This window comes from Kickxella alabastrina, assembly GCF_025024165.1.
Source record: "Kickxella alabastrina strain RSA 675 chromosome Unknown BX661scaffold_19, whole genome shotgun sequence".
Classification (NCBI taxonomy): domain Eukaryota; kingdom Fungi; phylum Kickxellomycota; class Kickxellomycetes; order Kickxellales; family Kickxellaceae; genus Kickxella; species Kickxella alabastrina.
The window spans coordinates 72492-94119 of record NW_026251490.1 but is presented as its reverse complement, the minus strand read 5'-3'; the positions used below and the strand labels follow the sequence as shown (position 1 = coordinate 94119).

Genomic DNA, 21628 nt, shown 5'->3' with positions numbered 1-21628 from the left:
GGTTGATGTGGTTTTTGCCTTTCTTTTTTAATTTTCTTCTTTGGTCAATTTTTTCCTTTATATTCTTTTATGTATCAACGATATTTCTTCAGCTTTTTATTTGCTTTTACTATCAAATGTTTTAAGTTTGAATTTTTTGTTTAGCGAGAGAAAAAAAGTAGGAAAAAAATAAAGAATCAGGCTCTAGTTGGCCACAGTGGCAGCGGCGGCGGCGGCAACAACTGGGGCCTTTACGCGCAGCTCGGGGTTGATAATAATATTTCCGCGCTTAATGTCCAGATCGCCATGTTCAACCCACGCGGGCCAATACAGACCAGCCTCCTCGACCTTCTTGATCCACTCCCTGTTCTCCCACAGCAACCTAACTTTCCCCTTCTTGGGTACCGTCTGGGACTTCATAACATCCATATAAACAAGCGAACGAGCCAACTGAGCAATCTGCTTCTCTGCACAATCCTTATCAGCCAAGCGCTTATTCTTATTCATCAACAGTGTATACTCCTTTTGTTCCTTTTCGGTTTTGGGCTGGAATGGGTGGCCTGGTTGGCTAGTGAGATTGAAGGCGTCGGTTTGTGCCTGCTTGCTTTCGAAACCGGTAGCTACGACGAGGGGTGTCCAGTGGTCGGGACGCAGGACGGTTGGGCGAAGGGTTGGGTCGGGGATTTGGTTTTTAACCAGCTTGGGTTTGGTCAAAAGTGACTTTGCCGTAGTCGCGAGGACCTGCTTTGTGCGAATGTTGCGGAAGAAATACACTGCCCGCGACATTTTTTAAATATAATGTATGAATTTGTAAGAGAGAATGGATTTGTGTGTATGGAAAAATAAAGAGAAAAAAGATAGGAAAAGAAAAAAGAAAAAGGTTGAATCGTAAAAAATTGAAATTGAAATTGAAATTAAATCGAATGAGAAAAAAATTAAAATTTTGGATATTTTTTGTGTGTATCAGCTGAAATGCTTTCGGAAGCCCTTAAATGGCGAACGTATGCGCTCAAACGACGACGTTGTCGAGTCATTCCGAGGCCGACTACCAGTACTACCGGTACTGCCATTCGAAGGATCCAGTGGCGGCCTCGGCCTCGACGTCGGCGAATAGGAGTTCCCAGCAGTCCCATAGCTATCCGCCGACTCTGTTGACTTGCGATCGCCATCGAACGACGCAGCGGATGCAAAGGCCGTCCCCATGTTGCTGTGCAAGTTGGGGAACATCGAAGTTGACCTCAGCCTCGGCTCAGCCACATCGGGCTGCTGCTGCTGCAAATTGCTGCTGTTCTTGCGCGAAAAACTTGGAAACTTAATGCCTGGACTCTGCTGCTTCTTCAGCTGCTCGTTCTCACTCACTGCCAGTGCAAGCTTGGTCTCAAGATACTCCACGTGGCTCTGCAGGTTCTGCAGCTGGACCTTGAACCGCTTGTGCGATTTAGCCCCCGTGCTTCCATACTTGGAATCGCCCTCATCATCCTCGATCCCACCATCCATAGGCCGCACGCGGATACCGTCGGATTCGGCAAGTGACTCTGCAGTCCTGAGCTTCGAGTCCTTGAGCTTGAGCTCTTTGGCCAACTGTGCTTTCTCTGACTCCAGCCGAGACACCTCGCCCTCCAGCCGGGCTATCTCGAACTGCAGCCGCACATGCACCGTGACAGCCTCCTGCAGCTCCACGTCCATGTTCTCCTTGGTCTTCTCCGCAGTAGGCAGCGGCGGCTGGGGCTGTGCACTGATATCGGCCAGCTGATCCAGCGCCTTCCTCGATGCACGCCGCAGATGCCGCAGCTCCTTGTCTCGGGTCTCCACTGTGGCCTGCAGGCTGGAAATGCTCTCGCTCTTTGATCCCAGCGCCCGCTTGAGGGAATCAGTCTCCTTGCTCATCTGCTCAAACTTGTCCTCGGCCATCTTGCACGCCTGCTGCGCCGTGCGGATCATGTCCTCCAGCAGCGCGCGGCCCTTGGACTCGCGCCCAATCCAGCCCAGCAGCTCGGCAGCGCGGGCCTCGGCAGCCACCCGGGCGTCCTCAGCCTGGGACAGCTGCGCCTTGAGCCCGGCAACCAGCTCATCAGTGGCCGCCCTGTAGAGATCCACAGCAGAGTCAGCGGGAGTGGCAGCAGGCTGCGTGAAATCGGGTGCTCCGCGACGGCGAATTTGCTCGGTCTTGCGGCGGCTCCTGGTGGATCCCTCGGGGGTGGCCACCTCTGGGATGTCGGCCAGGGAGCGGCCCGGCTCTACAGCCGACTTGAGCGCGCTGCAAATGGCAATCAGCGACGCCTGCGACTGGTGAATGCCCTCGATCTCACTGGCGTACTGCTCGAACAGCGCTGCCAGTCTGTCGCACTTGTTTCCGATAACCGACAGCGCGTCTGAGGCGACACCAGCCGACACCCGGCGCTCGGCACGCGACACACGACTAACAGCCGGCGACCCGGGCTGGCGGCTGGCGTCCGTCGCGGAGCGCGTCTCGTTGACCAGCGTGGCAACCACCGTAGGGTGCGTGTCCGCCAGGGAATCGTCGTTGGCGCTGATCGAGCGTCTGGGCGCACGCGTCGTCTGGCCCACGCTCAGGCGCCCCGATGACCCGTTGGCCTGGTAAACCTGTGTCATGGACGCCTTGCTGGAGAGCCGTGGCAGTGTGGATGCGCCAGGCTGGATGAGGCTGGCCAATGCGCTGATCTCCTTGCGCTGCATCTGCAGGCCCTCGTCGAGCTTGTCCCCGGTCACCTCGGCCAGCCCGTTGACGGCTGCAACGAGCTTGGTGAGATGCTCTGATTGCCCGCTGAACTGCACGGCCAGGCTCTCTGCCAGTCTGGCGTAGGCATCCTTGTCCGCATCATCATTCTTCTCCTCCTTTTTTTCTTCATCATCAGTCTGTATCGCCGAGTCGCGCTTGGGCACAGGAATTGGCGGGGGCGTCACGGGCGGCGGCAGCAGCGCCTTGGCCTCAAGCGCAGCAACCTTTGTCTTCACAAGCCTCCTCTCCTCCTCCCACTCAGCCTGCATTCCCTTGAGCCTGGCATTCTCGGCCTCCAGCTGCTCGATCCTCAGCTTAAGGCCGCGCAGCTGGGCCGGATCGTCCCTCGGCCCGCGTGGCGTCGGCGGAGCCAATCTTTTAGCGCTGAGGGTGAACGTCTGCGGCAGAAAAGTAAAGCCAATGAAGGGCAGCTGCTCGCCGGCGTACTCTCGGCCGTGGCCCAGCCTGCTGCTGCTTGCGCGTGCCATAGCCATACCCATGTCCTCCTCGGCCTCATCACCGACGCTAAAGTTGGACGTGTCGTCGGGCGAGCTAATGCGCGGCACAAACGGCGCGTCCTGCTGCCTAATGCGGTCCCAATCAACCGAGGCGAAGAACGCATGCGCCTTGATGCCTGGCAGCCCGAGCCGGTCCTCCTGCCGAACAAGAAGCTTGCGCATCAGGTCCTTGGCCTCCTCGGACACCTCGAGTGATGGGTCGAAGGAGAGGTGCTTTTCACTGGACATGATTTTGCCGTAAGTCTCCGGCACACTGTCGCTGTAGAATGGCGGATCGCCGTAGATCATTTCATAGAGAACCGTGCCCAGGGACCACCAGTCGCAGGATGTACTGACAACGCCACCGTTGCCCAGCTCGCGCGCTCGCAAGATCTCGGGCGCAATGTAGTCACAGGTACCCACGGGAACGGATGTCTGCGCCTCATGCGCGCCCGAGGCGTCGATACGGGCGCAAGATCCAAAGTCTGCCAGCTTGACATGGCCGCGCTCATCCAGAAGAGTATTTTGCGGCTTGCAGTCCCTATGGATGTACCCTATTTTATGCAGATCCTCCAGGGCCAACACCAGCTCGGCCGCGTAGAACCGCGCGGCGGACTCGTCGATTATCGCGTTCTCGCAGCGGTCCAGCATGCTGAAGAGGTCGCCGCCAGCCACGAATTCCATCACTATGTAGAGGTTCTCCTTGTCCTGGAACGCCGCGTAGAGGTCTGGGATCCAGGGCGAGTCCTTGCCCAGCACCAGCACGTCGCGCTCCTCGAGAAACGCCGCTTGCTACACAGAAAAAAAATGATTGGTTTTAAGTATTAGTATGTGGGCATACTGCTCAAAACAGTTGATACATGCGGAACATTTTTGCATATAGAAAACTTGCCTCGCGCTGGCTCAAGAGCGCCTGCTTGTTGAGCGTCTTCATGGCGTACACCCCCTTGTTGTGCTTACTCCGCACAATATCCACAATCCCAAACTGGCCCCTGGCAAGCGACCGGACAAACTCAAAATCCCTTTTGCCCAGTCTCAGTCTTTTCACATCCTCCACCGAGTCCTTGTACCGCTCCACAAACTCGTTGATATTGGGCGAGCTCAGAAACTGCCGCTCATTGAGTTCCTCGTGGAGGGCCACCAGGGTGTCCAGAAGCGCCCCTGTGTCTGTTGCCCCTCGGTATGCCAGCACATCGTGTGTTAGTAGCGCATCTGTTAGTGTACGGCCCCTGTCCTCGAGCGCTTTGACGACAGGCATTCTATTGTTTAAAGTGCGCTTTCTAAGAAATACAAATAAAAATATACGAGATGAGAAATATAATGAAGAGGTTTCGCAAATTTGAATAAAATGAAATAAAATAAAGAATAAAAATAAAGAATAAAAATAGTAACACACAGAAAAATAATAACAACGGCGGGAGAAATAAAAAATATGAAGGAAAAAGGCCCGAGCTTTCCATTCTCCTTCTCCTTCCCTTTCTCATTCCCTTCTTGACAAAGCGACCTTTCTGAGTTGCGAATCCGGTCGATTGTATCTAGACAGAACAATACAACGAAGAAAATAATGAGACTGAAGATATCTAAAAATATTCAAATATCCTGCAAATCAACATCCTTCCCATCCTGATTACATAGCAACCCAGAGCGTACTTAGAAACTAGAGGCAATAAGCCTACTATTATTTGAGGATATTAATCACTACCCTGCTTCTTACAAAGAGAAGCTTGGGCTTAAGCTTGGACTTTGACCTGAGCAAAGTTTTGGGCAAAATCTCGGGCGTCACTGTAGATTTGGGTTTGGCCGACTCTGAAGATGTCTTTTTGCGCAAAAAATAGGGAGGCCTCTGGCCTGAAAGCAGAGGGTTGAGGATGATGCGAAAGTTCAGCACCACAACCATGTCATGATTATTCCACTTCCGTCTGCCTGATGGCACTTTTTTTTCGCCATCCTTCATTTGCGATGACAAAAAAATTTTTAACGTACTACTTTTTAACAAAATGTAAATGCAAGCGCGTAAACACAATCTTGAAAGTTACCCCCCACAGGTTGGGGATTTGTTGCAGTGTAGTGCCATTCGGCTCGGTCCCCACGCTCCCTCCTCCCCCCACCTATTTTGTTCCCAAGTAAAAAAAAACAAATTCAATATTTTAAATTACACTTAATGTCGTCATCATTATCATTCAATCAATCGTTCACAATGTAACAAATCTAAAACAGTGTGGGATTGATGTATTGAATGATGCTGTTGAATGCTTATGATTAGATGATTAAAATTCAAACTGAATAAATTTTCTTCTCGACTCTTGGTCTGCCGGCTTGGTATTTAAACCATTTCAAGACAAATGAGCACATTTGTGTTGTTGGTTGTGGATACCAACGTACAAATAGAAACGTGCTTTGATGTCAATCAGCGTTTGATAGGGAATATTAACGCTGATGGTTAATCCTGCAGCGTAACACGTATTTCTTGTTACTGTGCATTCAATTTGTCAGTCATCCATTTAGTTGGTTAGTCCGATAAATAGGTTAAATATTTATTAAAAATTTTGAACTAGAATGAAAACAATGAAAATATATGAATGGAAATATATGATGACAAAGAAAATAAAAAGCTAAAGAAAAAATATATGTAAAAAATTTTGCGTGTCAATTATACGCACACACTGTTGGTACTAGTTGACAGTCCAAGTTTGGCCATCCGGTTAATGATGTCCTGCTGCCCGTTGTCCTCCACAGCCTTGATGACAGGAGCAGCAGACCCGCTGCCACCAATATTCATCGCATCCAGTTCGCGTTCCAGATCATCTATATCGTCGTGCTCAGAGCTCTGCAATTGCTGCTGCTGTTTTTCTTCTTCCACTTTGCGCAAGTACAAAATGTTGATGCGCGCGAGCAACTGCATAGCGACGTTGACAAGCTCCTCACGGCCAATCTCCTCAACTTCCTCGTCGGCGCTCTCACCAGTGGTCCCCCCGTCACTATCATCAATGCTCTCGCTGGCACTCTCAGCGGCCTTGCTGGCGGCAAGTGCCTGGCGCTGGCGCATATACGACACGGGCTCGTCCTCAGACTTAATTGTTCTGGTCTGCATCTGGCCCGACGAGCGCTGTACCAAGAGCGAGTTCTTGACGGACGGGTGGCTCATGTAATACGCCTCCGAGCTAAGATCTGCGTCCTCAAGCTCGGGCTCGTCGACCTGGGTGGTGCTGGGCGTGGCCGCTGGTGTCAGCATATTGGTATTGCCCAGGACCTCGGTCTCAGTGAGTTTCTCTGCGTCGAGCCACTCGTCCAAGGACAGTTCCTGAGAACCGTCGTCCTCGTCGTCCTGGCTGTCTGGTGCCTTGCATTGCAGCCCCATGGCACGGTATGCCATCAGGGCGTTCATCTGCGCCTTATGCACCTCGGGGTCGTCAATCTGCGCATTGGGCAGGGGCAGCTTATTCTTCGAGTACGATCCGGCGTGGAGTGGCGGCAGTGACGGCGCTCCAGGGCGGTGGCCAGACATTACCGACTGGGCGTACTGTTGGTTGGCCATGTTCTGCTGCATCTGGTCGTACTGCGCCTGTTGGGCCTGCTGCAGCTGCATGGGCGTGTAGATGTTTGAGTAGAGTGATAGAGGCGGCACCATCGGCACGGGGCCGCTGGTCATGCCGCGGGAGCGCGCAATGGGCCTTAAGCTCACCGCAGGATCCGGGATGCGGCCCATGGACGGCGACAATGAGGGGATGCGGTGAGGGGTGCTGGATACGCGCACTGACGGGTTACTCATGGGCATAGGCATGGGTGCGCTGTTGTTGTTGGCCGGCATGGACGCCAACTCGGTCAGCGTCGGGTTGTGCATCGACACCAGCGGCGGGTACGACGGGATGCTGTTGCCCGGGTAGTTGTGCGAATACATTATGTACGAGTTCAGCGGCATCGAAGTCATGCCCATCCTGTGCATGTCCTCGGGACTGGATGTGAGGTCAAAGGATGCGGCGACACCCCCGCTTACTGGCTGCGGCGATTGGCCGGAGTAGATAGAGTTGCTGCCCGATGCAGCAGAGAGCATGGGGTCGGCGCTTGAGCCGGAATGCGGGTTGGCCATGTTCAGGATAGCATTGAGCTTGCTTGGGTTCGAGCTGTCAAGCTGATGCACTAAGTGGTCCATCAGTAGCGCGCGACCGCTGACGTCTTGCATATCGGGCAGAAGCTGCAGCACGCCCTCGTTGAGCTGCCTCAGCTCCGCCTGCGACTGTAGCGAGGCCGGCAGGTCCATGAACTCGAGATTACCAATGTCGCGGTACTGGCTGAGGAACGAAAACAGTGCTTGCTGCCCTAATAGTGCAATAAAAGAAAGAGTTAAAGGTAGAATTGGAAAAAAGAGTTAGTATGAAGTGCAATAAAGTGAATGTGTGCATGGGCTTTGTGGTCGCATCGCTTCTGCCACTTGCGAATGCCAAATACCAAATACAACCACAACTTTTGTGCGCCAAATAAAAGAATAGCATACAAAAGTGCAATAATGCAAAAAAAACAAATCCTTCAAACAAGTATCTCTCTCTCCAAAAACAACAAACATAAAATACAAAATGGTTAATTGCGCTGCTATAAAAGTATAGATGTGGTTAAAGTGAAAGTTGTGAAACAATGGCTATGTATATAGAGTATTAAAGAAAACATTTTAAAGTGCGTATATGTGCGTGCGAATGAATTGTCATCAAAAAATATTTTACACATGCGCATTGGTTCAGGTAGAAAGCCGAGAAGCCAAGGGAATTGCAAGCAGTGCAGCTCCCTATCCACATTTTTGTCTATATACTGGATATGCGCACAAACAACACCTCTCCTCTTTGCTCCTTATCTCTCTCTCTCCCTCCCTCTCTCCCAAGACAAATATAAAAATAGGATGTGTATGAATCCCGAGTAAATAAGAAGAGAAAATAAACAAGAAGATAGAGTGGGAGTGAGAGTGAAGGGGGGAGCTTTGAGAGCGTATGAAAAAGAAGGAAATTAACAGCGAAAAATGAGGAGGGAGGAAGAGTCTGAAAAATGGGAGAATAAAAAAAGTAAAATGCAGAAGAATAAAATTAGGACATCCAATTTGAACCAACAACAAAAAACCACCACGGTCTCATTCGTAGTCATCCATGGCAAAGCGGTCAAATGTTGACGACGATGCCGATGACAGAGACAGATGGTGGTAGGTGTGTTGACCCATCGAGCGCAGCAATGGTGGCGCATCTAAAACAGAGGGCTTGCGCGGATAGTGCCGAGCAAAGTCCATGCCAAGCAGCGAACCCTTCATACCGCCGCCACCACCACTACCACTGCTGCAGCCACCACTGCTGCCCGATTTAGAGCAGAAGGTGGTAGAGCGAGTGGAAGAAAAGGGGCGAGAGTAAGATGAATAAATGGATGACAAAGACGCCTCTGAGCTCCAGCTGCTAGCAGCGGAGAGCGGGGGCGGTGAGCTGCTGTTGCTCGGGGAGTGAGGGCTCGCAGCAGGCGAAATAGACATTCTGCTGCTGTTGTGTCCAATTGGAGTGGGGGCTTTTGAAGAGAAATTGGATGATAAAGAGAGAGACTGGATGTGTGCTCCAACTGCTTCAGATTCAGAAGCAGAAGCAGCCTCGCTGATGACACCCAGTAGAGGCATAGAGCTGGAAGAGTCTGGCAGTGGTGTGTCAAATTCTGCGCTGCAAGGGGGAGAGTGATATTTTGGAGGAGGGGATGCATTATTGTGGTTAGTATTAGCAGACAGGGCAGAGGAGCAGCCATGCTTCTCGTGCAGACCAATTGCATGTGCAAGACAATCCAAACCTTGGCTAGTGTCGTCCGTGCGACATTTCTTAACCGTTTGCTGGAACCGTTCGATGGCATCCGCGCCACGCTTGCCCGCGCTGTTGGAGGCAGGCGGTGGCGGGTAGTAGTACTTATTCTCCTGGCGCGAGTTCGACGCATATCCAGAGTGTGGCGACACAGCGAGGTTCATTTGTGGGGAACTCTGGCGCTTGCGGGCTACATAATCAAATCGTGCACATTTGGCGATATCATCATCGTAACCATCATCGTCACCGTCAAAGGCACCCATACAACCCATTTGGTTAGCAAAAACATATATGAACTGAATGCACATTATCGTTGGCATACACCCGGTACAAATTGGCGGGTAGGCGAGAGCACAACTTACACATGTTGTTATTAAGGGCCGAACTCGGCACCTGTCTATCGGGCGACCCGATGCTGCCGACATACGGAGATACGCTGTTGTACACGGGCGTTCCAAACTGGGGGTTGGCCGGCGGCAACTGCGAGTACGGCGGGTACTGCTGCGGGTATTCATATTTTTGCTGGAACTCCCGCTGCGTCTCCTGCTGCAGCTGCAGCTCTTGCTGCTCCAGCGGCTGTTCGTAGGAGTTGTAGTAGTCGTAGTCGAAGGAAGTAATGGCCAACGGCTCCTCCTCATCCCCGTCAGCATGCGTCTTCTCGTGCTTCTTCAAGTCTTGAGGGCGTTTGAAGGCCTTTGGACACAAGTCACACTTGTGGGGTTTGAGGGGGACGTGTACGCGGATATGAGACGTGATGTGGTCGCGTTTAGTGCGCGAGATGGTACAGTCTTCCCACTTGCACTGGAGGCACAGGTTGCCCGTTGACTTGCGTCCGACGTGGTCATTTGTAATGTGAGAGTATAGTGTCTCGGCATCGCGGAAGACAATGCCACAGTTTATCCAGCGGCAGTTGAGGTTTTCTTCTTCATAGTCGCTCATTGTTGGTGCTGGTGCTGGTATCGAGATGTACTTGTGAAAGAGGGGATTTAAAAATAAAAAATAAGTAAAATAAAATAAAAGTTGTGAGAAAGAGAAATAGGAGATATGAGATATTGGAAAGTTTGTGGAGCTGCTGAGTAGTATTGGTGGGGTGAGTGTGAGTAAGTGAATGAGAGCGAGGCAGTAAAAAAATAAGGGGAACGGAGTATTTTATTAAATAAAAAGTACTTTGCCGGGCTCTTTGTTAAAACAAAATAAGTGTTTGAAAAAAAAGAAAGGATTATAAAAATGGGCTTGAAAGGCTATTTATTATGTATAAGCTGGGCAATAAAATATTGAATAGAGCAAAATGCTTGGCAGATAGTATGTAAAAAATATGAGTAGAAAAGAAAAGGACGTATGGTGAGGAAAGAGCTGGCAGTTAAATAGAGAAATTGGCGAGACGCGCTGGTTTGGTATTTAGGCAAAGCGAGATGAGTGGGCGAGGAGGGTAGGGGGGAGGGTGGCGAAATGGTTAGCGCTATGTAAAATGCGCTTTATTTTTTCCTCTCTTATTTGTCTGGCTTTCTAAAAACTTGTCAGATAGAAAGGACAAATTTTTGGGGGATGAAGAACGAGCGAGCGAACAAACAAATGCGTGCGTGTTCAGAAGATTGGCTTTCTTTCCGATGTTCTAGCGGGGGAGTGAGAGAAGTCAGCTTTCTATTTGTGGTGGCTACTAAGGCAAGCTATTTAAAAATAAAGGGTAAAAAGCGAGCTATAAAGAATACTACGCGAAAAAAATATGAGACTTTACAAGATGAAGAGGAGCGGCGTGGGGCGAAATGGGCGACCGTCTCTAGCAAGAGCGAAATGAAGTGCTCTTGGTCAGCACAAGTATTAGCACGGCAAAATTGCAAGTCATTTTCGCTTATATAGCCGTGCTTTTTGCTTGAGCTTTATTTTTCTTCTGTGCGCGCACTTTTCCTTCTCTTGGCAGGCATTTGCCCGCGCAAAAATAAACTGATTTCTTTTTTTTTGTGAATGCCAAGAAATGCCAAGATGAACAAACTCGAGCCAATCGGAATGTGCCCACGAGTCCAGGTGATTTTGGTGGGCTGAGGTGTTGAATATTCTTTCCGCTTACGTGCCAGAAAAATCCTCGTCGCCAAGAACGACAAAGCCCATACGAGATTCAGCGCCCAGGTGTTCATCATCGTCGTCGTCGCCAAAGATCTTCGCTTCATCACCGTCTTTGTAGTTGGCACGAGCTGCCGCCGAAAAGCCCTTTCCCTATGAGTACAATACGCAATTTTTCAACCAAGAAAGAGGTGTACATATTTTTAATTAACGTCGAAAAAGGACGCACGCAAAAAATAAACTTCAACGCCTGCCTGTTGACCCTGCGTTTCCATTTAAACCCAAGCAAATAACTTTACACCGTGCTTCTTGGTAACGGACCGCAAGCGCGATAAGTAAATTATCACATGGTATTCTTACCTTCTTGGCTGGTTTGCCTTGGCGGCTCGCAAGACGACCAAACGCGCTTGGCATTGTGCCGCTTTTGGGCCTTTGCTTGATAGTGCCCAGCGATTTCAAACCTGCTTCGTCACTGTCACCAAAAAAGTCCTGGTCAGCGCAACTGCCGCCGGCCCAGTTTTCCGGTGCTAACACGACATCAGCAACGCTGGCAGCAGCGCTGCCTACATTCACAAACGAACAAGCCAATGCAGATCAATAACGGTGCACATAGTTTAATCACTCGGGAAAGTCTGTTGTTTTTTCAAGTGATAGATCCAAGATCTTGCACATGTTTTTAGAATCTTACCTGCTGCTGCCCGAGGCACATTTGTATGCGACCTTTGTCGGGGCGAACTCTGGTTCTGCACGTAGCTGTCCAAGTCACGCTTGAACGAGCGCTCGGCATTGGCCACGCGCATGTGCACACTGTCCCGGCGCAGCTCAGCATACTGCTCGTCCATGGTCTGCTGGAGATCCAGGTAGTGCTGGTGACGGCTCTGCCGAAACTCGGACTCTTGCTGTACCAGGTCGGTCGACCACGCAGTGCTCGAATCGGCCAATTTGGCGTACAGCTGCTCCAGTGCCTTGAGCACCGGGATGAGCTCGTCTGCCTGGGACTTCGCGGCAGCCAGCTGTCTCTTTGTGCTTGCCAGGCTGTTGATTTCGCAGGCCATGTTTGAAGCGGACTCGTCATGCTGGCAGAGCGAGACTTGCAGCTGCCCAAGCTTGGTGTCGATTAGCTATGCCGTTTGGATACCCACGAGTTGATTTAGGGGTTGTAGTTGAGATTATTGCCCGTTAAATGCACCAAAAATCATTTTTTAGAGTTCGCCAAGTTGATTAATTAATTGGGCGCTCATAAATTCTGTGTAAACACCTTTGTTAAATGTCATGTGCACGGACGCTGTGTCCAATTTTTCTTTTATATTATTTACCTTGCATTTTCGAATGGTCGAGTCATGGCGCTGCTGGGCAGCTGACCACCTGGCAGAGTATCTAAAAATAAAACCGAGCGAACGAGTGAGCATACGGCGCTTGAATTTTGGAAATAAGTTAATCTTATGTGATGATCGCCGGTGTATTTGACAAAGCATTGCATATATATGGGGCGCATGTACCTTTGTTTGTCAGCCGTGCAAACATGAGCAAAAAAACAAGCGCAAACAATAACAATAACAATAACAATAACAGAGGACGCAAAGGTACAAAAATAACAAGCCAGTTTGGTGGATGGCCAACTCCCCCAACTCCCCTATTCCATATTGGCTTGTCCACAACACTTTCGAATCTATATCTCATGCTGCACAGGCAGCGCACATATGCACATTGCGCGGCATCCCCTTGGCAAAAGAAAACAAATGCATATCCTTGTTGTTTATAAATAATGCAGCATGCACATCTAATTTATGCACCAACCTCTGTATTGACGGCTTGAGAAGCTCTGGCATGGCATCCCTACATTGCACAAAGACAGACAAAGACAATGCAAATTACCCATTAGCTGATGATTGTCACAAGCCTCTGATCCTATACTAGCCAATGCGCTCGCTCTACCTTTGCAGACAGGCCCAATTGGAACTACGCTGCTTTAACGGTACCAGGGCTGTGATTCGCAGGCGCAGAGCAGTAGTGGAAATTAAACAATCTGAAACATTTTTTAACTCGATGACTCGCACTTACATTCCTGGTTCCGGCCCCAATTCCGGCTCTGAGCCTTGCCGCGACGGCTGCTTTTGACTCCCGGTCTCGGAAAAGATGCGACGCGGATCGAAAATTGTGCCTATTAGCTTGTTGAAGGGCTGCAACGACCCGGGCGTTTGATTCATGCGTGCGTGCGACTAATCTGTGCGGAGTATGTACCGGCTCTGTGATCCACAAAATAAAATGAAAATAAGGCAAAATTGTAACCAAAATATTTGAAACAACGACGTCGATTCACACATATGCGGTGCCCACGTCATAAGAGCCAAAGTTTATATGGAGGCGGCATCTGCCGCGACAAGTATGGCTCGCCCGCAGCACATGCCAAAAAATGATTTAGCATTTTCTTCTCCCCGGAAAAAAAGATAGCGAGGGAACAAGTACATCTGCACATTAATTGCGCTTCCGAGTGGAGGAAATAGCAGTTGGCACATGTGGGTGCACATGGATTGGGCCCCCAGGCCTTGCCGCCGCTGTTTCAAGAAAAGCACTGCTTTGCTTTAAAAGCGAGTCCGGGTTTGCAAGAGTATTGGATTCAATGGTGTCTCTGATCAGCAAGCTTTCAGCTCCGTTGATCATCTTGCTCCGCCAGGGGGCTGGCTTTCTCAAAGATCCTTGGATCTTATGAAAGATGCTACGCCACCTGCAGCAAGAGTCCAACCCATTTGTGCCCAAAGGAGCCATGCAGACTGGGTCAAGTGCCAGCAAATTTTCATTGTCCTTTCCAAATGCGGTCAATGCAATCGAACCAGCGAACAGAGCCTTGTTTGGCAGATGGGGCGGATCTTTGCGAGCAAGCGCCATTTGCGTTTCACAGTCAGCCTGTTTTTCTTGTTTTCTTTTCCTTCGCTCTTTCTGTGTGGACGATTCCACCTTTCCCCTCCCCACCAAAATGAAAAAACAAAACATCATTCTGTGACCCCTCTTCTCCCCACTCAGACAAAACCCAAAAAAGAACGATTTTTCGCCCCTGTTTATTTTTGGAAAAAGGCAGAAGGGATTGTCAGACGCAGTTTAGCAGAATTTGCGTACATGCGCGTCTTTCATTTTGCTAATATCAGTTTACTTTTTTTTCTTTCGCTTTTTTCTTCGTATTCGGCTTTATTATTATTGCTAGCAATTAGTGAAAGCCTACATACCCTTCCGCTTCTTTATTTCCCCTTTGCCTTGTTTAAACCAAACTTTTATTATTTCATTTCAGCGCGCAGAAGCAGCGGCAGCAGCAGCAGCAGCATCAGCAGCATCAGCAGCATCAGCAGCATCAGCAGCATCAGCAACACCAGTTTTTTTTGTTATATCCCTCTCTCCCTCTCTTTTTTTTATATTGCCTTTGGCCTTGGTCTGCATAAGGGCAGCTACAGCTTTAACAAACCAAGCTACAAGTGGGTGTTGCAAGCACAAAAGTCCCCACTTTTGTTCTTTGTCTGTTATCCTTTTTATCTTTCGACTGTAAATTTTTTCTTTCTCTTGGCCCATTCACTTCTTTTAGCCAAAATTGCAATTTTTTTCTCATTTATTTTTTACTTTTACTTTTACTTTCCCCCCCCTCTCTCTCGCAACTCACAACCCACACACAAAACCCGCATACACTGCACTCGCTGCCAAACCGTGTGGCGAACAAACAAGCTAGTATACACAACACGTTGTTCTATTTCAACTCCTCCCCTTTTTCTCTCTTTTTCTCAAATATTTTTTTATCACCGGCATACACTTTTTTATTGCAAGCATTTGCAATCTCGCCTGTTTTCGTTTTCCCTCGTTGTTGTCAAAGGCGGCTTGATATTTAATTTTCCATTTCTTTCACACACACAAACCTTTTTTTAACATTTGATATGAGCGCTGCAAACGTATCGACGATTGCCATGCCCGCGCGGGCGTACACACAGGGGACCTCGGCCTCGAGCTCACACCTGTATCCGCACTCGACAAAGAATTCAGCCGTACACCATGCTGCGTCCGCATCATCATTGGTGGGCGGCGGTGGTGCGGCGTCGGCGGTGCGGCTTCCAGGGCAGCTGAAAAAGGCCAGCTCGATGGCTGGCGACGTTCTGACATCAAAGTTCTCAAAGCCGCCGCCGCTGAACAGCGGCTACACCATCAGCATCAGCAACCAAAGCGTACGCAGTCTGCAGTCGTCCGTGGGCGGCGGCCACTCTGGATTTGGCGACAGCATAGATAGCCCCAGCAGCATTCGCAGCCAGTTCACACCGACGTCAGCGACGCCTGGCGGTCAGTCAATGGTCAGATCGGGCGCAACCACCATCCGGCGGACGTACTCGAGTAACTCGATGCGTGTGCAGAAGATTTCGGTTGGGCCGAAGAGCTTTACAAAGATCAAGATGCTCGGCAAGGGTGACGTCGGCAAGGTGTACCTGGTGCGCCACAAGGAGACGGGCAAGCTGTATGCCATGAAGGTGCTGGCCAAGGCTGAGATGATCAAGCGCAATAAAATCAAGCGCGTTTTGGCCGAACAGGAGATCTTGGCGACGGCCAACTTCCCCTTCATCGTCACGCTGTACCACACGTTTCAGAGCGACGAGCGTCTTTATTTCTGCATGGACTACTGCATCGGTGGTGAGTTCTTCCGCGTGCTGCAGTCGCGTCCCGGCAAGTGCCTTCCCGAGGAGGACGCAAAGTTCTATGCTGCCGAGGTCACCTGTGCGCTCGAGTACCTACATCTCTCTGGGTTTATTTACAGAGACCTCAAGCCAGAAAGTAAGTGTTTTTTTGTTTTTGCGTTGTTTTTTGCTTTGCTTTGCTTTGCGATGATGTTGCTTGATAATCCTGCAGTTCGCGTCTTGTTGCCTGTGATGTGATTTGGTATCGACGGTCAACATGTTTTTCTTCTTTACGCGAATTGTCTGCATTTGCATTAATGCAAGAAATTGCGTGCATATATTGGACTCAGAGGCGGCAGGCGTTGGGGAGAAAAATGAGGCGGAGGGCCATTCATCTGCACTCAGGATAATTACAACCGCCTGCCAAACTGTTACTGTCATTCGAAATGTTTTCATTTTAATGTCGTGGTTTTTTTTTACATTTTTATTTTTGTTGATGCTCTCAAAAACAAAAAAAAAACAGACCAGCTACTAAATAACAATGGTTCTTTTTTTCCTATCTTTTTCTTTGTACATTAGATATCCTGCTGCACGAAACGGGGCACATCATGCTGACTGATTTCGACCTGTCAAAGCAATCCGACCCACCAGGCTCGCCCACAGTGATGAAGAACTCGACATTTTTCTACAGCCTGCCTTCGGTGGATACGCGCTCATGCACAGCTGGCCTGCGCACAAACTCATTCGTGGGCACCGAAGAATACATCGCACCCGAGGTCATCAAGGGCGTCGGTCACTCGAGCGCCGTTGACTGGTGGACACTAGGAATTCTAATTTTCGAGATGCTTTACGGCAGCACGCCCTTCAAGGGCTCAAACCGCAATGCGACATTCCGCAATATCCTAAAGTCCGATATTGTGTTTTTGGGCCCACCAACCCACCAAGTAATCTCTGCGTCCTGCCGGGCATTGGTGCGGCGGCTTTTGGCCAAGAGTGACAAGAAGAGGTTGGGCTCGCGGGCGGGCGCCGCTGATGTGAAGCAGAACCCGTGGTTCAAGAATATTACTTGGGCGCTCTTGCGTAACCGTACGCCGCCGATCCTGCCGCTGGCAGATCCGCAGAAGCAGCAGTTGTTGCAGTTTGCATTGACTTATGAGCCGTCGCAGGACCAGAGGCGGCATCAGTCGCATGGGAGGGATTCGACGTCGTTGGATATTGAGAGAGAGAACTTGTGGACTACGGATCCGAATCGGAAGGGCGTGGATCCTTTTGAAAAATTTGAGTCTATGACGATTCTTCACGATTGCGATGAGGACTTTGGCGTGTATGTTCAGAAGGAGAACAGTTCAGATTCGAGGTGGACTGAGGGCGACTCGACGGCTGTGGAGCACGACTAAAAGGAAACCTTATTCGCTCTTCATTTTGGGGAGGAGGAATGGTTTTGTGCACATGCGGCTACTTACAATTTTTTCATATATTCATACGCTTAACATCTCCTGTCATTTCTTTTTACACTTTTATTCTTCTTCCTTCCCTCCCTTTTTTACTTTTCTTTCCTTCTTCCCTTTTTCTCCCCACATCATAACATCCCAGCATTCAACTTCTTTTTTCTATTTGCGTCACAGATTAAAAACCGATTAAAAAAGAAAGGAACAAGACACTTAATAATACTTTATAATCACCATATATCAGAATATATCAATATATATGAATAAATCTTTTTTCTTTTAAATATTTGTTAAATGTAATAGGAAAAAAGAAACCCACACACATTTAAAAGATAAATCAATTCAATCAATATGTTTTCTTCCGTTTTCAGTCAAAACGCTCATCAAGGAATTCCTTAAGCTGAGGGAAAATGATATCCGAAGTATCACCGGCAAACGATGCCAAAACGCCAGCCTTCCTGTAATATTCCAGCAAAGGCTCCGTCAACGCATGGTACTGCTGCAAGCGTCTCTTAAATGACTCCGGGTTATCATCTGGACGATGCTCCAGGGGCTCCCCCGTGATGTCATCCACGCCGGGCACTTTTGGCGGATTATATGTCAGGTTATAAACCCTACCCGAAGGCACATGCACGTATCTCTCGATGATGCGATTGAGAATAACATGCTCTGGGACATTCAAATTAACAACAGCGTTGAGCGGCTGGTCCGTGGCTAGGAGCATTTGGTCTAGTGCTTGGGCTTGTGCAAGGTTGCGGGGGAAGCCGTCGAGAAGCCAGTTGTTGTTTTGAATAGTTTCGAGTTCGTTGCGGATTAGGCTGACTATTAGGTTGTCCGGTACTAGTTCTCCGCGAGCGACAGATACTTGGGCTTGTTGGCCGGCGGGTGTTTGCTCCAGAATGTTGCGGCGCAGAACGTCGCCGCTGGAAATGGTTGTTACGGCAAAGTGGTTGCGGATACGAGAAGATTGCGTGCCCTTGCCGGCACCCTATCTTGCGAGGCCAGAATATAAAAAAACGAGGATAATACAGATAACGGAGATAAGTTATTTTTTAAAGCAATATTAATTGGATGATTTTTTGTGGGAAAATAGATTATATTGAACGCGTGACATTGAATGTTGTAAATCTATTCCGTTCTTTTAGTTTATCTTAGCTTATCTTTTTTTCATTTTGGCCTGTGAAATTTTCCCAAATCCAGAACAGTGCACTTTTTTAATTTACGGGTACAAATAATAGAAAACAGCAAAACTGGATCGCAAAAAAATAGTATTTACATGCAACATGTGACTGCTATTTGCCTTGTCCATCTCTGCCTGCTGTTATCAATAAATCAGTGTGAGCAAAAAAAAAGACCAAGCGAATGGGGGTAAGAGCGAGGGGGACAAACAGATAGACAGAACACAAGATAAACAAAGAAAATATTTCTAATTCACATGGATAAACCAAAAAAAGATGAATAAAACTTACCGGAGCTCCAAGAATAAGCATTCTCAGAGGAACACCATTACGAGTGAATCGCTTAATGAGCTGGTTGGAAGAGGGAATGTTCTGATCACCAAGAATATCCGCAGCAGATTCAGTAGTCACAGCGGTGGCAGTTTCCGCAGATAAAGAGGAGGCTGAGGTGGATATAGTGGTTTGGTGTCTTTTGGGAACAAATAAGCCGCCAGAGTTTATATGGCGCCCGAGAAACACAAGCGTGCTGGTGCCGCTGCTGCTGTGGTATTGGCGGGTCCTTGCGAGCATTCGAAAAAGTGAAATTGAAATTGAATAGAAGAGTAGGAAAGTGAATAAATTTATATAAAAAAAGAAAGTGAAGAAAAAAGTAGGAACTTGCAGTTTTTTTTATACAAGGTGGGTTTTTTTATCGGGGTCAGAGCCAGCTGATTTCTACTTGCCAGCTTTTAATGATTCGTTAAGATAAAAGTTGGCAAATAAAAAAAACTCTCACACCATAAACGCGAGATTGCCTCGCAAATAATATGCTGCCACCATCACTGTTGCATAAAAAAAGTTATTTGTTTACCACAAAGCAGATAATCCTTTCATTTTTTATTTCCAACACGCGTCTTATCCACAACCAAATTTTACTTCGCACACACACACACACACACCGATACCGCAACAAATAAAGAATGAGCATCACTATAGACAAAGCATTACCGTCACCACAAGTATTACAGAAGCAGCAGCAGCATGTTTTATGGAAAGCAAAAGTCGATCTCGTCGGTGGACCCACTATCCAAGCAACAGCGATTCTCCAACACCTAACGCCGCCCAGCCCTAATACTGCACCACCAACAGCACCGGCTAACGGCCACCTTCGTTTTCTCCGCCCAGTATCACTACCCTCCATCCCACCATTACTCCTGACACCCGCATGTTTCGCTCTCTACCTGAACGCAGAAACCCAAGATTCGCAGCAATACATCAACGGCCTAATACACCGAATCCTGCCCCTTTCCACACACAACCCCGCGAAGGAGCAGTTGGTTCATACAGGCTCTCAGGCTATTCTCGCCCATATGGAGGTTTCCCAAGGCTCATCTGATAACGATGATCCGTTCGCAAAGGAGTCGATTGGTGCGGTGGTTGACTGGCTGTTGCCTGCGGGCGCCAATTGCTCGTATGCGTTGGTGTATGTGGTTTGGCAGAATATGCAGTGGCAGCTGGTTCTTCACCTGCTCGCGCAGCCGTTGGAATCGGTAGATTTTGGGGTTCTTTCCAATAACCACTGTGGAGAAAATAGCGAGAGTAATGGGGAGGAAAATGAGCTTGGTGTGGAGATGGATTTTGTCAGATTGTTGGCGCGCAAAAGCAACAGTAGCGAGCAGGCCCGGATGCAACAGCGGGCAATGTCAGCCGAGAGTTTCCTAATCCACGACCCCATCAGACCACAAGAAGACTCAGCATCAATAAACATTGGGCTAAGGAGGGTAGCTGGATGCAATGGCAAGATGACGCTGACGGATATCGAAGCACTAATGCGCCAGCAAAGCCTACGCTCAGACACCCCACCACAGCCTGCTTCTGTTTTGCTTTTGGAGAAGGAGAGCGAGGAGATGGAAATGGAGAATAAAAAAATAGCAAAGCAGCTTATTATTGCTGCATTGAAGGAGCGGGGCGTCGGCAGGAGCCATCCGGACTTTGCCGCTTTATGGAGCCAGATCTATCGCAGTCTCAAATTCGCTCTGCGCGACAAAATCGGCCGCCGTGGGTACACACCGCGCGAGCTCCAGGCAGAGGCCAACAAGCATGCTGACTTTTACTGTACATAGAAATAAAACCTTACACGAGGATCTCCGTGCCCCGTCATGTATTACCAAAAAAAATCCAATTGAAAATATTTATAAAAAATGTTCTTAAGCAGAGATAGCCTCGTAACCATACATGATTGAAAAGACAATAAACAGAATGCCGCCAGCACACGTGACCTTTTTCACAGATATCCGCTTGGCAAGCAGCTGTCCGCCGACAACTGCCACCCCAGTGCAGCACGTATGCCCGAGGATAGTCCCAGCAGCCACCCCATACACGTTGCGCGCAGCGCCCAGCGCAATCGTCGCCAGCTGCGAGCGATCCCCCCATTCAGCCAGAAACACCAGGACAAAAGTCTCAACGAACACCGGCGACAACAACAGACTAAACAGATTCTTCACTGCGCCTACCACACCGCCACGCGCCTCCGCAGAAGCTGCCACAGCGCGGTCGCCGTGCACATTGACGCTAAACTCTGTTCCTTCTCCGGCCTCCAATCCCTTTGCATCCTTCTCGCTAAGCTCCGCCTCCACACTATCCATCTCCTTCGCAATCTCGCTGCCGTCCATCTCGCGCGCCTCCCCGAGAAGCTTGATTCCAAACACGAGGAACATAACGGCGGCCGCAATGGACACCCAGGACATCGGGATAAACGTCACTGCGGCGTGGCCCAGGAATGCAGATAAGATGGACATGAGCCAAAGTGCCGAGCATGCTGCGAGAAAGATGGTCAGCCGTGGGTTGCTCATTGCCAGGATCGCTGCTATTAGGAACGTCTTGTCACCGATTTCAGACACGAAAATCATCAGAATGGAGGCCAGCAGGGAGTCGGACGCCGATAGTCCGTCGATTTCGGACGTGAATGCATTGGCATTGCCCGCTATCGGAAATGAGGTGGCTATAGTGTCGGTGAGTCCCAGCACTGGTGTAAAGTTGGCCGCATCGAGAAAGTCTGTCATGCCTGCGAATTGAGTTTAAAGGAATTCAAATGGATTGGGTGTGAGGACAAGTGCGCTAAAGTCGGAATGAATAGGGGAAAAAGTGTAGGTACCGGGTATATGCAATAAAAATAAGGAGAAAGAGAGACTTAATAATGGCAAAAAAAGAGAAGGGAAAGTATAAAAACAAGAAAAATCCAAACAAGCAAGCAAAGAAGAATAAAAGCCTTTGTCTTTTTCTATTGAAAAATATTGTGC

The 21628-nt window shown here is 49.1% G+C and overlaps 9 protein-coding genes across 9 annotated transcripts; 2 read left to right on the top strand and 7 right to left on the bottom strand.

Moving 5' to 3' along the window:
• Window positions 1-87: 87 nt before the first annotated feature.
• BX661DRAFT_45852 (uncharacterized protein) lies at window positions 88-854 on the bottom strand. Its single transcript, XM_051539185.1, has one exon. The coding sequence runs from the start codon at window positions 763-765 to the stop codon at window positions 184-186; it is 582 nt and encodes a 193-aa protein (XP_051389999.1). The 5' UTR covers window positions 766-854; the 3' UTR covers window positions 88-183.
• Window positions 855-942: 88 nt separating this feature from the next.
• BX661DRAFT_172436 (uncharacterized protein) lies at window positions 943-4474 on the bottom strand (the record flags this gene model as incomplete). Its single annotated transcript, XM_051533781.1, has 2 exons — window positions 943-4004; window positions 4177-4474. 2 exons carry the CDS (start codon window positions 4472-4474, stop codon window positions 943-945), a joined length of 3360 nt encoding a protein of 1119 aa, XP_051389998.1.
• A 1251-nt stretch (window positions 4475-5725) lies between these two features.
• BX661DRAFT_45823 (uncharacterized protein) lies at window positions 5726-7704 on the bottom strand. The gene has a single exon (XM_051539184.1). The coding sequence runs from the start codon at window positions 7472-7474 to the stop codon at window positions 5867-5869; it is 1608 nt and encodes a 535-aa protein (XP_051389997.1). The 5' UTR covers window positions 7475-7704; the 3' UTR covers window positions 5726-5866.
• A 1970-nt stretch (window positions 7705-9674) lies between these two features.
• BX661DRAFT_130571 (uncharacterized protein) lies at window positions 9675-9899 on the bottom strand (the record flags this gene model as incomplete). The annotated part of the gene is made up of 1 exon (XM_051532544.1): window positions 9675-9899. A coding segment is annotated over one exon (225 nt), but the record flags the coding sequence as incomplete, so codon positions are not given.
• A 1086-nt stretch (window positions 9900-10985) lies between these two features.
• Window positions 10986-12247, bottom strand: BX661DRAFT_45757 (uncharacterized protein). Its single transcript, XM_051539183.1, has 3 exons — window positions 11773-12247; window positions 11445-11611; window positions 10986-11237 (listed from the first exon to the last, which is right to left on the bottom strand). The coding sequence occupies exons 1-3, from the start codon at window positions 12137-12139 to the stop codon at window positions 11088-11090; spliced, it is 684 nt and encodes a 227-aa protein (XP_051389995.1). The 5' UTR covers window positions 12140-12247; the 3' UTR covers window positions 10986-11087.
• Window positions 12248-15403: 3156 nt separating this feature from the next.
• On the top strand, window positions 15404-17121 carry BX661DRAFT_145097 (kinase-like domain-containing protein; the record flags this gene model as incomplete). Its single annotated transcript, XM_051533091.1, has 3 exons — window positions 15404-15881; window positions 16304-16883; window positions 16920-17121. The coding sequence occupies 3 exons, from the start codon at window positions 15404-15406 to the stop codon at window positions 17119-17121; spliced, it is 1260 nt and encodes a 419-aa protein (XP_051389994.1).
• A 418-nt stretch (window positions 17122-17539) lies between these two features.
• On the bottom strand, window positions 17540-19169 carry BX661DRAFT_194326 (adenylate kinase-domain-containing protein; the record flags this gene model as incomplete). Its single annotated transcript, XM_051537868.1, has 3 exons — window positions 17540-18160; window positions 18642-18701; window positions 19161-19169. 3 exons carry the CDS (start codon window positions 19167-19169, stop codon window positions 17540-17542), a joined length of 690 nt encoding a protein of 229 aa, XP_051389993.1.
• Window positions 19170-19213: 44 nt separating this feature from the next.
• BX661DRAFT_185678 (uncharacterized protein) lies at window positions 19214-20530 on the top strand. The gene has a single exon (XM_051536844.1). It carries the CDS (start codon window positions 19310-19312, stop codon window positions 20450-20452), a length of 1143 nt encoding a protein of 380 aa, XP_051389992.1. The 5' UTR covers window positions 19214-19309; the 3' UTR covers window positions 20453-20530.
• On the bottom strand, window positions 20459-21588 carry BX661DRAFT_185677 (uncharacterized protein). The gene has a single exon (XM_051536843.1). The coding sequence runs from the start codon at window positions 21389-21391 to the stop codon at window positions 20537-20539; it is 855 nt and encodes a 284-aa protein (XP_051389991.1). The 5' UTR covers window positions 21392-21588; the 3' UTR covers window positions 20459-20536.
• Window positions 21589-21628: the final 40 nt, after the last annotated feature.

What these genes read in the sequence shown, in the direction of transcription:
- BX661DRAFT_45852 (XM_051539185.1), bottom strand. Translation starts at nt 765, where the DNA reads ATGTCGCGGGCAGTGTATTTCTTCCGCAACATTCGCACAAAGCAGGTC.
- BX661DRAFT_45823 (XM_051539184.1), bottom strand. Translation starts at nt 7,474, where the DNA reads ATGGACCTGCCGGCCTCGCTACAGTCGCAGGCGGAGCTGAGGCAGCTC.
- BX661DRAFT_45757 (XM_051539183.1), bottom strand. Translation starts at nt 12,139, where the DNA reads ATGGCCTGCGAAATCAACAGCCTGGCAAGCACAAAGAGACAGCTGGCT. An exon ending in TGTGCCTCGGGCAGCAGCAG is followed by an intron (nt 11,612 to 11,772) that starts GTAAGATTCTAA and finishes ATGTCGTGTTAG; the next exon opens with CACCGGAAAACTGGGCCGGC. An exon ending in AAGGCAAACCAGCCAAGAAG is followed by an intron (nt 11,238 to 11,444) that starts GTAAGAATACCA and finishes TTGTACTCATAG; the next exon opens with GGAAAGGGCTTTTCGGCGGC.
- BX661DRAFT_185678 (XM_051536844.1), top strand. Translation starts at nt 19,310, where the DNA reads ATGAGCATCACTATAGACAAAGCATTACCGTCACCACAAGTATTACAG.
- BX661DRAFT_185677 (XM_051536843.1), bottom strand. Translation starts at nt 21,391, where the DNA reads ATGACAGACTTTCTCGATGCGGCCAACTTTACACCAGTGCTGGGACTC.